The sequence below is a fragment of the Maniola jurtina genome, chromosome 10, assembly GCF_905333055.1.
Source record: "Maniola jurtina chromosome 10, ilManJurt1.1, whole genome shotgun sequence".
Classification (NCBI taxonomy): Eukaryota; Metazoa; Arthropoda; class Insecta; order Lepidoptera; family Nymphalidae; genus Maniola; species Maniola jurtina.
This window is the reverse complement of record NC_060038.1, coordinates 12915665-12929553: the sequence shown is the minus strand read 5'-3', so window position 1 is coordinate 12929553 and position 13889 is coordinate 12915665. Positions and strand designations below refer to the sequence as shown.

Sequence of the window (13889 nt, the reverse complement as noted above, 5' to 3'; positions counted from 1 at the left end):
ATATCGGATCTCATTTAGATATCACCATGATCACAAAATCACAATGTTACAAATTATTTTAGAGTTAAATACTATTTTTTATTACCTACTTTTTAGAAGCGATTGCAAGTAAATTACAATAACCTAAAAACCTTTAAAAATGTTTTTTTAACAAATTATACGACGGAGAAAATTATAAAAAACTGGCTTGCCTGTGGCAAGTCACTCAGAACTGTCAAAATAGCTCTCTCGATGCCAAATAATTGTTGTTTTATTAGTTTTACGGCTAAATTTCTTTAAAAAATGCATCGAGATCGAGATTCACGCGAAGTGTATTCTTTGAAAAACCCATTTCATTCACCAAATGCCTTTGCCAACTTCGGGATACGGTGATTTTGTCGAATAATCCCTAAGCATCCAAACGTCAGATTGTTTTTAAAGTTGTTTTGTGCCTATTTTGTCATAAAAATCATGTAAATAAGAGGTGTTTTAAGTGTTTAAAAGCTTAATTAGTGTTTGTGTGTAGTTTAAATAAGTGTGAAGTGTTAAAAAAATGAAAGTGATATGTTGTGTTAAGGTTAGTTTTGGTTCCCGCTTTTACCTTATTTAGAGGTCTTGTCCCCGTTAGCAGCCTGCGGTTCGGTGAGTAGTAGTGAGTAAGTTTTCTATTGAAAGATATCCAAATGTTCTAATTCCGGTAAATCGTCGATTTCTTTGTAAACATCTTACAAACTGATTGTTTTGATTGAGTGAAAGGCAGGTATTCTGTGTTGTTATTGTTGTATGATTTCTCTTCCTTCTGTCCTCTTTTCATATGTTTTACACGAAAAATAGTGCATATCGAGGTCCATTTCAACAAGTAATACTAGCTGTTGTTTGTAAACAAACCCCATGTGCATTGTAATCCATTGCATTTTTTATACACAAACATTCAATAGGTTAGGTAGAATAAAAACAAGTTAAAACAATATCTTGTAGTTAAAATGACACAGTGTGTTTTTATATTAAAGTTAAGAATATTTCAAGGTCAAGTACAACACCATAGTAAAAAATATCACAATTTATTAATAGGTAATTTTAAAATTATCTGATGATGGTCAATATTTTATCAAATTATCTGTAATTTAGTTTAATAAGTAAAACTTAAGTTAGAAAGTCGGAAATTTGAATGGTATTTTTCTATGACAATTTCAATACACATCTCATTTTCTTCATAAGTAAATTGCACCCCAGAGAAACTAGAGTGGGTAACTAGTTAGAGATAAACGTAAAATATAATGCAGGTTGAAAGTTGGGTTCGAATCCCAGTCCAAAACTTTACATTACAAGTTTTAGGACTAAGTTAAGTAATTACACTTGTCTCTGTTGGGGCAGATGAATCAAAAATGGATTAAATGAAAACAGGGTTCGATTCCCTAAATGAATTAGTTTAGTCAACAATGGTTTCTTAAAATATCAGGGTTCGATTCCCTAAATTTTTATAGACTTAGTTCAGTCAACGATGGTTTCTTAAAACTCAGGATTCGATTCCCTAAATAGAATAAGTTTAGTCAATGATGGTTTCTTAAAAATCAGGATTTGATTCCCTAAATAGAATAAGTTCAGTCAAAGATGTTTTTTTCTAAGCTCAGGGTTTGATTCCCTGAATAGAATAAGTTCTGTTAATAATGGTTTCTTAAAAAGTCAGGGTTTGATTCTCTAAATAGGATAAGTTCAGTCAACTATGGTTTCTGTAAAATTCAGGGTTAGATTCCCTAAATAGAATAAGTTCAGTCAAGAATGGTTTCTGAAAAACTCAGGGTTCAATTCCCTAAATAGAATAAGTTCAGTCAACAATGGTTTCTGAAAAACTGAGGGTTCGATTCCCTAAATAGAATAAGTTCAGTCAACAATGGTTTCTGAAAAACATGGGGTTCGATTCCCTAAATATAATATGTTCAGTCAATAATGGTTTCTGAAAAACTCAGGGTGCAATTCTCTAAGTAAATAGAATAAGTTCAGTCAACAATGGTTTCTGAAAACTCAGGGTTCGATTCCCTAAATAGAATAAGTTCAGTCAACGATGGTTTCTGAAAAACGCAGGCTTCGATTCCCTAAATTGAATAAGTTCAGTCAATAATGGTTTCTGAAAAACTCAGGGTTCAATTCTCTAAATAGAATAAGTTCAGTCAACGATGGTTTCTGAAAAACTGAGGGTTCGATTCCCTAAACAGAATAAGTTCAGTCAACAATGGTTTCTGAAAAACATGGGGTTCGATTCCCTAAATAAAATAAGTTCAGTTAACAATAGTTTCTTAAAAACTCAGGGTGCAATTCCCTAAGTAAATAGAATAAGTTCAGTCAACAATGGTTTCTGAAAACTCAGGGTTCGATTCCCTAAATTGAATAAGTTCAGTCAACAATGGTTTCTGAAATACTCAGGGTTCAATTCCCTAATTAGAATAAGATCAGTCAATGATGGTTTCTTGAAAGCTCAGGGTTTGATTCCCTGAATAGAATAAGTTCAGTCAACGACAGTTTCTTAAAAACTCAGGGTTCGATTCCCTAAATAGGATAAGTTCAGTCAACTATGGTTTCTGAAAAACTCAGCGTTCGATTCCCTAAATAGAATAAGATCAGTCAATGATGGTTTCTTGTAGGCTCAGGGTTCGATTCCCTGAATAGATTAAGTTTAGTCAATGATGGTTTCTTAAAAACTTAGTGTTTGATTATTACTTAAATAGAATAAGTTCAGTCTATGATGGTTTAATAAAAACTCAGGGTTCGATTCCCTAAATAGAATAAGTTTAGTCAACGATGGTATCTTAAAAACTGAGGGTTCGATTATTACCTAAATCGAATAAGTTCAGTCTATGATGGTGTCTTAAAAACTCAGGGTTCGATTCCCTAAATAGAATAAGTGTAGTCAACGATGGTTTCTGAAAAAACTCAGGGTTCGATTCCCTAAATAGAATAAGTTCAGTTAACAATGGTTTCTTAAAAGTTTAGGGTTCGATTCCCTAAAAAGAATTGGATTGGTCTTAAATGGAAATACATTTGGATTTGAATCCTGAAATTGTGATTTGTTAAGTAAGTTGATATTAAATATTTAGGTGTTTAGATTTTTGTATTATGGTCACTAAATGGTGATTGAAATTTAGTAATAAATAGTCAAAAGTAGGTTCGAATCCCATCAAAAGATTATTGAACTGGTTGAATTTTAGGGAAAGAGTAATATCAAATGTGGCATGGTAATATACTTACTTTACCTTGATGAAAAATGAACATGGAATGTTTCAAATATAAGGGTTCAATTCCCTAAACATTGATTTAAGTTGTTAAGCTGTTGGGTATAATTCCCAACTTTAAACTTTGTAGCATTGCATAAAGCAAGCTATTAGTATCTGCGCTTTGTAAATTTTGAAATTGCCTTGATTCTCTATATAAGTAGTAAGTTATTTAGGTGTATTAAAAGTTAAATTAGATTAAGTTCAAAATAAGTTGAACCAAATTGTTGAACTGACCTTGAACTTGTCTTTAACACTTGCTAACACAATATACAGTTTACCTAATATTTCTTAGGTATGAAACCTACCGAAGTTTGTTGTAAAGTTATCTTACCAAAGTAATTTAACAGCTGATATGTTGTTGAAATATGGTTTCACCTCTGTAAAAACATACAGCAATATTTTAATTAAGAAGTACAGAATCCTTGCCTACCACTGTTTGGATGTCTTTCATTTTTATTTTCAAAAACAATCATGGTGCCATTACCTTGTTAGGGAAACATTTCTTTAAAAATATTGTCTTTATATATATTATTTTATTTAAAAAACACTAATTAATTAATGTTTTTTTTTATTTTAAGTTCATAGATGACTGAAAGAAGATCACTGTATTTTTATTTTTTTGAATAAATAAATATGGAGAAAGGAATGGGAGAAATAAAAATATATGGGATGGTGTGTCTACTTATTTACCCTATCCTATCCTTAATATCCTTGAAATTTATTACTCTTAACCATAAATATTTACATTAAGGCATTACAGCTGATGGTATTTACAGGTATATGCCATTTAGAAATTAATAAAGGCACATGCTCATAATATATTCAGCTGTATTGTCATATATCTGAATAAATAAATTTTAGAAGTAAGGTTTGTGTTTTATTACCCCTTGAAACAAAAGGTAATTTTATGGTTTTTCTCATCAGTGCCGGCGCAGTTCATACCGGGTCGAACGGGAGCTGGCTTACTCATACTGAACGGGTTTACGTTTTACATGAAGAATCATCAGGCTCATGGCAAGAAGCAATGGTACTGCTCTTCGAGGGATGTCCATGGGTGTCGGGCAGATGTAATTACGTACAAAGGCTTTGATGGCCGTGACTATATCTCAATTTTCCGCGGGAAACACATACACGACCCCCCGCGTCTACGACAATGTCATGACGGTAGATTCATAAGAGAAAAAGACGTATGCCGGCTATCTCTTAAATGACTCTCATGTTGAATATTTATTTTTGTATAGTTTTTCTTTTTTTTATTATTAATTGTTTGTTGTAAGTAATTCAGATCATGTGATGTTATAAAAAAAATGTACTTATTAGGGATATACATATTATTAACGTGTCTTTGGAAGCATGTTTCTATGGTAGGGACCTGCTAGTTTTTAGATGAAATAAATTTTGACGATATTTTAGAATACAGTATTCTGATACATGTGTAAGTTTTTTATTTTATTTTACAACCCTTATTGCGTCCTGCTTTTCGCATATCTGATCGTATACTTCTTACGCTGCAGCCCGCAACGTTGTTTTTGAAATTCGTATCATGAAATCCAATGCAACCTGAAGATGCATACGATTTCATCCAAAAAGATCTAATTTCCATTCGGTGCGATCAAGTTATGCTATAAGTTTTAACGATGGTAATAAACGATTATGTTTTACAGTGCTATGTTCTTTTTATTAAACTCATAATTAGAACATGGTTATTTTTCAGGCATTTACTACTTGCCGTCGCACAGGACTGGCAGCATGGTCCTAATATACAAAGACAATAAGTACTGGATCAACAACCGGTACCAAAACACCATCAATTGGACTTGCAGGGACCGCAAGCGACTGGGATGCAACAGCTGCGTACAGACCACGGTCGAGGGTCGCTACATAAAACATAAAGGTTTCCATAACCATGAAGACAATTACACAAAGTATAATTTCAACGACTGATATACGAATTTCTATTCAGGAATGCCGGTTATTACGTCTGTTGAAAGCTATAGTGCTCAACAAGATTGATTTCGTGGATGAAATAAAAAGTATGTTTGTAGTTACTTAGTATTTTGCCAAATCTTGTATAACATGGTTGTAGACTTATTGTTCACTTAATTTATTTAAAGCCTTCTTTAGGTGACTCCTTACAGATCTGTAGATAATAGTTGTAATCAGGAAATCGATTACATCTTTCAATGGGTGTAATTTATAGTTCCTGTAAAATATCTATATTAATTTTACTACGGTTTTATAAGAACTATTTTGCACAAATGGTTTGTATCAAGAAGAAGAGAAATCAAAACTTAATTGGTTGCCAGTAGACAATGGATTATAGTGGAGGTAAGAAAATGATATCTACTTTCGAGTACCTATTTATAATGTTATTTTTAAGATGTATTATTACTAAGTATATATAGCTTCATGAATTTATTTAATTTTATTACTTGAAGTTACTTTGGGCAAGCTTTTGACTTATCTCTATCAAAAGGATATTATAATATGTCCGTTATATTATTAGGCAACATATAAATGCTGGATTGGTATAGGTAGGCATAGGCAATTAAATAGGTGCGTCTGACGATGCGATTGCGAGCTCGTACAGGTATTGTTCTACGCGCTCGTGTACCTACTGTGTACGGATGTAGCACTTACACTAATGCAGATGGCGAACGCTGGTGTGCTCCTCCCCCCGTACGTTGTGCCCCACTGTATGTCGCCTAAAAAATACTTTTGCGACGCGTCTTGCGGTTAAGTTCAGGTATGACTATTTGTTTGGCGCGGACTAATACATAGTTTTTATTGGGGTTTGTACGTGTAATAAGTATTCTTAGGTCGACTTGCACCAACCTTTTAAATGTGTTTAAGTTAGATTTTCTATCCTTGTCCTTTTCTTGTGAGCCCTGGAATAAACTTGTCAAAAAGTGACACCATTATTTTTAAGATTTAGCTAAACCAGTTTAAACAGTTTGGTGCTAGTGGACCTTTGTTATTTTTTTTATATGTACTTATATAAATAATTCTTTGACGATTGTAAAGCCAAAACATGACTGACCATGAAAATAACTTACACCAACTTTGTTACGAACTAAATTTACAAACGAAAAAAACTGTATTTTCAACTTTCGTCGAGAGCGTTGTGAAAAGGATGGAGCTTTTAAGTTTCATTGATTTAGTTGTATAGATTTTACTTAGTTGATAATAAATAATTACTTAAAAATAGATCTTGTGCCTCGATGCTATAGGAAAACTTTCAATGGTGATTGCGTTCAGCTATGTACATATTAGTTGTAGTATTAATAATCAAAAGACATGAGTATATTAATATGAATATGAAATTCACTTCTGATGTAAATTCTAAAAATACAGACATTGGAAAGCTTAGTTTAGAAAATAAGGTAAACTTAATTGATGTAATCAATTGCCATCTCATATCCATATTCCATTAGTTTATAAGTTAGGTTCCTATTTTTTTTTTTTTTTGGGCACGAACTATGATAGCACATTACAGCCAAGTCGAACTTTGCGCCTAGTTGCACAATTTTCAAAAAATATGCGCTAATCAGTAAAGATATATGGTACTATGGTACTATGGTAACTAGGTACTTTAGAATATTTCGTTCGCTGGGCTTGGCATTGTGACATAACATTTATTGGAAAATTATCAAACAAAGGTAAGTACTAAGTATCAATGAATGAATGATACTTTTATTGTACACCACAAAATAAATACAGAAAAAACACATGTAAAGCAAAACAAAATATAGAATGGTAGGTAAAATTTGGCGGCCTTATCGCTACCTAGCGATACCTACCTAGTATGTATATTCTTTAGATTTACTGACTTTACTGATTTTTGTCTTATATAAACATTCGTATACTCAATGCGAACGTTGTAATTCCATTTTTTTACTGTAATAGTTACTATAATGTATAAATAGAGCCCAGTTGCAAATCAAGTGTTCAAAGTTACTTTACGGCTACCGTTAAAAGTTGACCACCAAAAAAAGAGCAAAGTGAGTTGCACAAGTTAGGATTAACTCCACGGTTAAAGTTATTAAGGTCCAAAATTAAGTTTGGACCAATAGGTCCAAAGTTAACACTCTGATTTGTGCAACACATTTTGGCTTATTCTGTTTATCCACTCTAAAATAGCCACCCTAGGGTTTATACTCAGACACGACTGTTCGTCTAACCGTACCAGACTAAAAAATTACGATACAAATTCCCTGTCCTTGGTGGTTGTTGTGAGCTCTTCTCAGATCTGGGCGCATTTAGAACCTTTTAAAAATAAAATAAAAATGATTTATCACCATTAATTACATCATTACCCTACAAATCCAACAATTAACAATCAAAAAGTGTACAGTCGTACCGAATTTGAATAAATAATTTGACTTGGATAGACGGTTACACTTTTCCGGAGTAGATATACACACTAGTGTGGTTTGTTCAGGGTGGATAAACGGAATAAGCCCCCATTTTGCTTTTATTGACACTCTATGGTGACCATAATATCGAACTTTAACAGCCTGATATGCAACTGGGCCTAAGTACTTTATTTTTGATAGCTGTCAATTGCTGCCATATTTTGTGAATAACTAGTTGTATATATAAATCATGGTACTTGTAGTCAATGTAAAAATTATGTAGGTACATTCTACATGTCAGTATTCCTTTAGAGGTCACAAAGTGGCAGTAGTAATTATGCACTTAAAAGTAGGCAAAGTGTTTTAATTAAAAAAGTAGTTAAGCTAGGGCAATGAAACTGTTAAAACTTAACTATGTACTTATTTTTTATGCTCACTTAATTTTTAAATATGTACGTTTCAATTTTAAAATTTACAATTACCTACTTCTGTAATAAGGGAAATTGTGTAAGGTAGTTCATCTTACACAATTTCCCTTATTAACTTTCTTAGCCGCCAATAAGTTTGAATCCTATCCTACATCTTTTTAAAATTGTATAAGTATGGCCGGTTACATTACGCCAGGGGTAGCCAACTATTATAGAGTTGCGATCTTCTTTAAAATTTCCTGGCTTATGGATCGTTTTAATGGTACTGTGATTTAATTTCTTCAACCAATTTAACAACAGGAGCGTCATTAAATAATCATTAAAGCCTTCTGTGTTTTGTTCTGTTAAAGTAGGTTTACCAATTTTTTACTTTTTATCATTTTAAAGAAAAATGCTGACTGATTCACACAAACCAGCGTTCGTCTTGTTGGCCACCCCTGCGTTAGGCCAATTCGAAACTCAAGAAAAGTCAGCTATAATTACTAGTATTGCATATCGTGAAAAACAATGATGTGACGTCAATATGACACTACGAACTGTATTAGTTATTTAATACCTACTTTATTATTCAATATACCTAGTCATTATGGCTATTTATATATTTTTCTTGTGCCAAATTATACTAAGGGTTTTTTATTACTTAAGTTACTTAAATACAATACAAAGTGAGAAATACAGACGATGTAACTTAATGAATAGACGTATTATTTACATACTTACTTTTTATCAATTAATTTTACCCTAATGAAAGAAAGCATTTTGATTTTTATCTAAAACCATTCTGCTATTTTTGCAACAGCTTTCGTCTTTTGCTTAAAACGACTAGTTAAAGTTAGCTTACATTACTTACCTATTTTAAAGTTTAAAAGTCAATTTTGTTATCAACGAAACAATGTTTGTTTGTTGTTTTATTAACAATACAAACACAAATCAGGTAAATTTGTTAAAGGTGACATATATTATTTAGTAGTACAATGTACCTACTTAAAGTAGTTAAGTTAAAATAATCTCTGGTTTTAATTCCGAACAATTATTTGTTGCGATTTAGTTTAGACATTAGTTTTTTCTTAGATTAAATCTCTCGATAAACTATGCGATGTGACCTGTGTCCCTCGCGCATATTTTGGGAGGACATACCATTTATTCGTTAAAAATATTTCAACCATACCTGGTTCTCTGAGTGACGCTTACACTCCAATGGTCATATAATACAAGGTGTAATTAGGAGGCTAGCAAAAACTTAGCGCTATTATTATATGTACTACCTAAACACAATCGAATACCAATAACCATTTGCCTTATACTTGTAGTTTTAGTGATTTAGTATTTTTCAAACCCGTAATGTATAGCGTGCAAAACGTGGCATTGACCCCGCGGCAACTATCTACGCAACGTTCATTGACCTCTAGCGTCAGTCAAATGTTTTATTTCAATACATTGCGAACTTTTGAAAATACAAGTTTATCAGTAATCATCAGTACTATGACCTGTCTTCGTTTTTGCTAGCGTTCTTTTTACACCCTGTGCCTATATGACGATAGTAAAAATGGTTCCATGCAAAAATGTTTTCGAATTCCAGTTAAATACATCCGAACAGCGACCGGCAAGACTTTTATATTGGAAAACAATCATACTTTTTCGAAACATTATCTATTTAGAGGCGGGACAAAGGTGGAAATGTACGAGACATTTCTCCAAGTCTTGTCGTGCTTTTATGATTGTAGACAACAATGGCTTCATAAAGAAGAGTAACGTGGACCATCGTCACTCGCCTTCGGAATATCTTTATAATAGTAACGGCGCGTATTTCAAAATCAATTAGATCTAATTTCTAACTTCAGCCAAGACTTTTCTTAAGTTGTCGTTAAGATATTGAATAAAAATCTGTATTGAAAATTAATTTTATACTTAATTATAATAATTGAGGCACTTAATTTATATTACCTAAATAAGATATTCTCGCAAAACGAGGTCATTTTTGGATTTTCCGTAATTGACGCAGTATTTAAACAATGTGAGTGATTTCCAATATAAGTTTCCATTATTCCATACTATTGTTATGGCTAAACTCACGTATTTAACTGCCCCGCGACGCGCAGCGAGCTGAGTCCCTATGAAAAAGGACCCCGGATGGGTTCGAAATTAGTCAGGCTTACGTCGACTGAATACGTGAGTATAGGCGTAACAATCTATACTCATAATAGACATAATATTATTCTTTTCCGCTAGATTTATCTAGCAAGACGCCTAATGTATGTATTTAATATTATAATATACTTAATATGGTGAACGTACTTTCCTTTTTGGTTTTAGGTCCACTTTTTTTCCGACGTGCCAGAAGTGGACAGATACTTGCGGTCCTAAATAATTATATCTATTCGAAACACTATCGAGTTAAAATTGGCTACCGTTGGAAGTGTTGTAGGAGATTCTCCCAACAGTGTCAGGCGTATTTAATCGTTACGAATGACGGAGTTTTCGTTAGTGGCTCCCTAAATCATACACATCATCCCATGATTTCTTATTATCATTTAAATTGAATATGGCTCCTTGAATATGGCTAGTAAGTACTATTCTATTATTTATATATGTTAAGCTCATAGACCAAAAACAAACGCTCAAACGCTCACAATGCGTTGTGGCAATGAAGAAAACCTACGACGACCTCGACTGCACGCAGTCTTGTTTGTCCTACCCCCAGAGTGTTTTTGTATAGCGTGAAAAGCTAGCTAATTAAGGGACGATAGAGCGAATCTTTGGCTTAGCCCATTTAAAAACTTGATCTTTAATCATCATCATCAAATTTGTACAGTACAACCAAATTAATAATGCGCATAGAAATCTTCGTCACTGTTCGGCAACGGTCGTATGATACACATGATATTGACTCCTATTTGTTTATAACAAGGTGCAAAATGCAAGTGCATTGTTTAGGGCTCTTACGGTTCAATGATTCGGAATACGACAATTAGCGAAGATCTGCATGCGCATTATTAATTTGGTTGTACTGTAATTTCGCTATGCTAGAAGACTCACTCCGTCGCCCCTTCATTCAGTGCAGTTAAAGGTGCAAGTGAATTAATTTTGTAATTTCTTACATACTTTACCTATTTGTGCACAAAATTGGCCTAAATTATAGATGTTTCAAGGGTCATCATATCATAATAAACATAACTTCAAAAAAAAATTCAGTACTGTTTCTATTTAGGACTAGGTAATATTATGTGGCTAAGTGTTAGATTTAGAATAGTATAAACAATTTAATAATCATGTAGTAATATCAGTTTCATATCAATTATTTATTATTTGCTTAAATTGAAGTACCTTACTTATTCAGATTTAGTTTAAATTATTGATGCTTGCTCAGATTTAGGTTTTTAGAAATATCGTGCGAACTCCTTGATTTGAAGAAAAAATAGCCTTTGCAAGCTATCTGTCTGAACCAAACATCAAAACCAAAAACACTTCGACTTCATCGCTATCAGTGAACCAAATGTAAATAAGTGCAAGCTTAAAGGAAAGCATAGTTATAGTGATACCAACGGTGATACAATGATTCTAAATTTTAGCAAGACATACCAGGTCAGATCTTTCCGCTCTGCAGATTGCTTTGTGTGTATAGAGACTGCGGACATCGCACTATACAGCGTATATATGAGCCCGAACAAATGTTCACTAGAGGATTTTAAAAACCACCTTGGCAAAATTGAACAGGACATACTAGAAGTACACGGGAAAAGTAAGAGAATTATTATAACAGGAGATCTTAATGCAAAGCATCCCTGCTGGGGCGGAACGCACACAAATAAAAAAGGAGAGGAACTGCTCGAATGGATATATAGACTGGACCTAGTTGTCCTAAATGATGGCAAGCAGCCCACCTGTGTTAGACAGAATGGAAACTCTTTCATAGATGTCACAATTACTAGTGGAATGCCTACAAAAGAAAAAATACTGTGGTCTGTTCTAGAGGAAGAATCTATGAGCGATCACAAATTTATCTTAATTGACATACACAGGACAAGAAGAGGGAACAAACCTAAGTTTAAATATGGAAAGACAAATCTAGAAAAATTCAATAAAAACTTTAGGAGTGAGATAGAAAAGGGAGAAATGAACTATGTACAATGTGAAAAAGCTTTAAGCAATGCATACAAAATTAGTACACCTCGCATAAAATGTGACGATGACTACATGCTCCCATACTGGTGGAATGAGAGTGCACAGAAAAAAATTAAAGAGACAAGGCAGAAAAGAAGGCAATTTCAAAAATGTAGAATTCCAAATGAAAGGGTAATACTGAAAGAAGAATATAGAATCTCTAAAAAAGAGTTAAAAAAGTTTATAGCGGTAGCAAAAGCGACAGCTTGGGACAATATGTGCAGAGGGCTTGAATCTGACATATATGGCGACGCATACAAAATTGTGAAAACCCAAATGCAGATCCCAAATCCAAAAGTTTGTCTATCTATAGAACAAAAAAAGGACATCTTCAAGAGCCTATTCATAACCTCTGTATATGCGACTAGCCCGACAAAAGAAGTGATCCAAAATGTAGACTTTCAAAGCGTTGCTTTTACCCAGGATGAAACAAGTGATAGCGCCAAAAAAATTAAAATAAATAAGGCCCCAGGACCAGATGCTATACCTGCAGAAGTAGTGAAGTCGGCTATCTGTAATAACTTAGAATACTTCACCTGCTTTTTTAACAAACTATTTGAACAAGGAAGCTTTCCTGACAGCTATAAAATTGCAAAGCTCGTACTGATTGATAAACCTAAAAAATCTCAGAACGAACATACGAAGTATAGACCCATCTGCTTAATAAATGTAATTGCAAAGACATATGAGAGACTAGTGAATATCCGGCTAACTCAGGAGATAGAAAAAAGCGGTGGACTGCACAAGAATCAGTACGGCTTCAGACCCGGCAGAACAACTGTTGACGCTGTTGAAGAGGTAATCCATGCAGCAAAAGAAGCTAAGCATAAAAATTTATGGAATTCCCTAATTCTGATCGACGTTCGAAATGCTTTTAATACGGCGACATGGTCGATTATAATTCAGAATCTAAGGGCTCGGAAAATAAATAAATACATAACCAATGTAATTGTGGACTATTTTATAAACCGCCACATCCAACTGGACAGCAAAGTCAGGGTAGAGGTCACTGGTGGAGTGCCACAAGGATCAGTGTTAGGCCCCACCTTGTGGAATATCCTTTACGATGACGTAATGAATATAGATGTCCCGGAAGGAGTTAAGCTGGTGTGCTACGCGGATGATCTGGCGATTTCGGTGACCGCGAATGATGCATTTGAGATGGTGGTAAAAGCAAATGAGACACTACATGCTGTCGACCTGTGGATGCGACAGAATAAACTGGAGATCGCACCAGAAAAAACAGAAGCCATCATCTTCAATAGGAGGAAAAATGCTCATAGCATACATTTTGACTGTGGAGGAACAGTGGTAGTCCCATCATCCAGTGTTACGTATTTAGGAGTCAAGCTGGACTGGGGGTTAAACTTCGGCCCGCACATAAAATCTGTCTGTGCGAAGGCTTCTAGGACCGCAGGGGCCCTATGCAAGTTACTCCTTAACACGAAGGGCCCAAGTGACAACAAAAGAAGAACACTGGCAATGGCTACCCAGTCGATAATACTATATGCTGCGCCTGTGTGGGAACCAGCAATGAAGTTCGCAGTGCACAAAAGGCAAATACTAAAAGCACAACGTGTGCTGGCGCTCCGAGTGTGCTCTGCCTATAAAACGGTATCCACGGATGCAGCGCTGGTACTGGCGAACTTAACACCCATCCACCTACTCGCTCTGGAGAGAACGGAGACAAGAAACAC

At 34.1% G+C, this 13889-nt stretch overlaps 1 protein-coding gene across 1 annotated transcript; it reads left to right on the top strand.

The window, feature by feature from the left end:
• Positions 1 to 3719: 3719 nt before the first annotated feature.
• Positions 3720 to 8721, top strand: LOC123869108. The gene is made up of 3 exons (XM_045911846.1): positions 3720 to 3735; positions 4173 to 4331; positions 4963 to 8721. Exons 1-3 carry the CDS (start codon positions 3720 to 3722, stop codon positions 5190 to 5192), a joined length of 405 nt encoding a protein of 134 aa, XP_045767802.1. The 3' UTR covers positions 5193 to 8721.
• The last annotated feature ends 5168 nt before the right edge of the window (positions 8722 to 13889 follow it).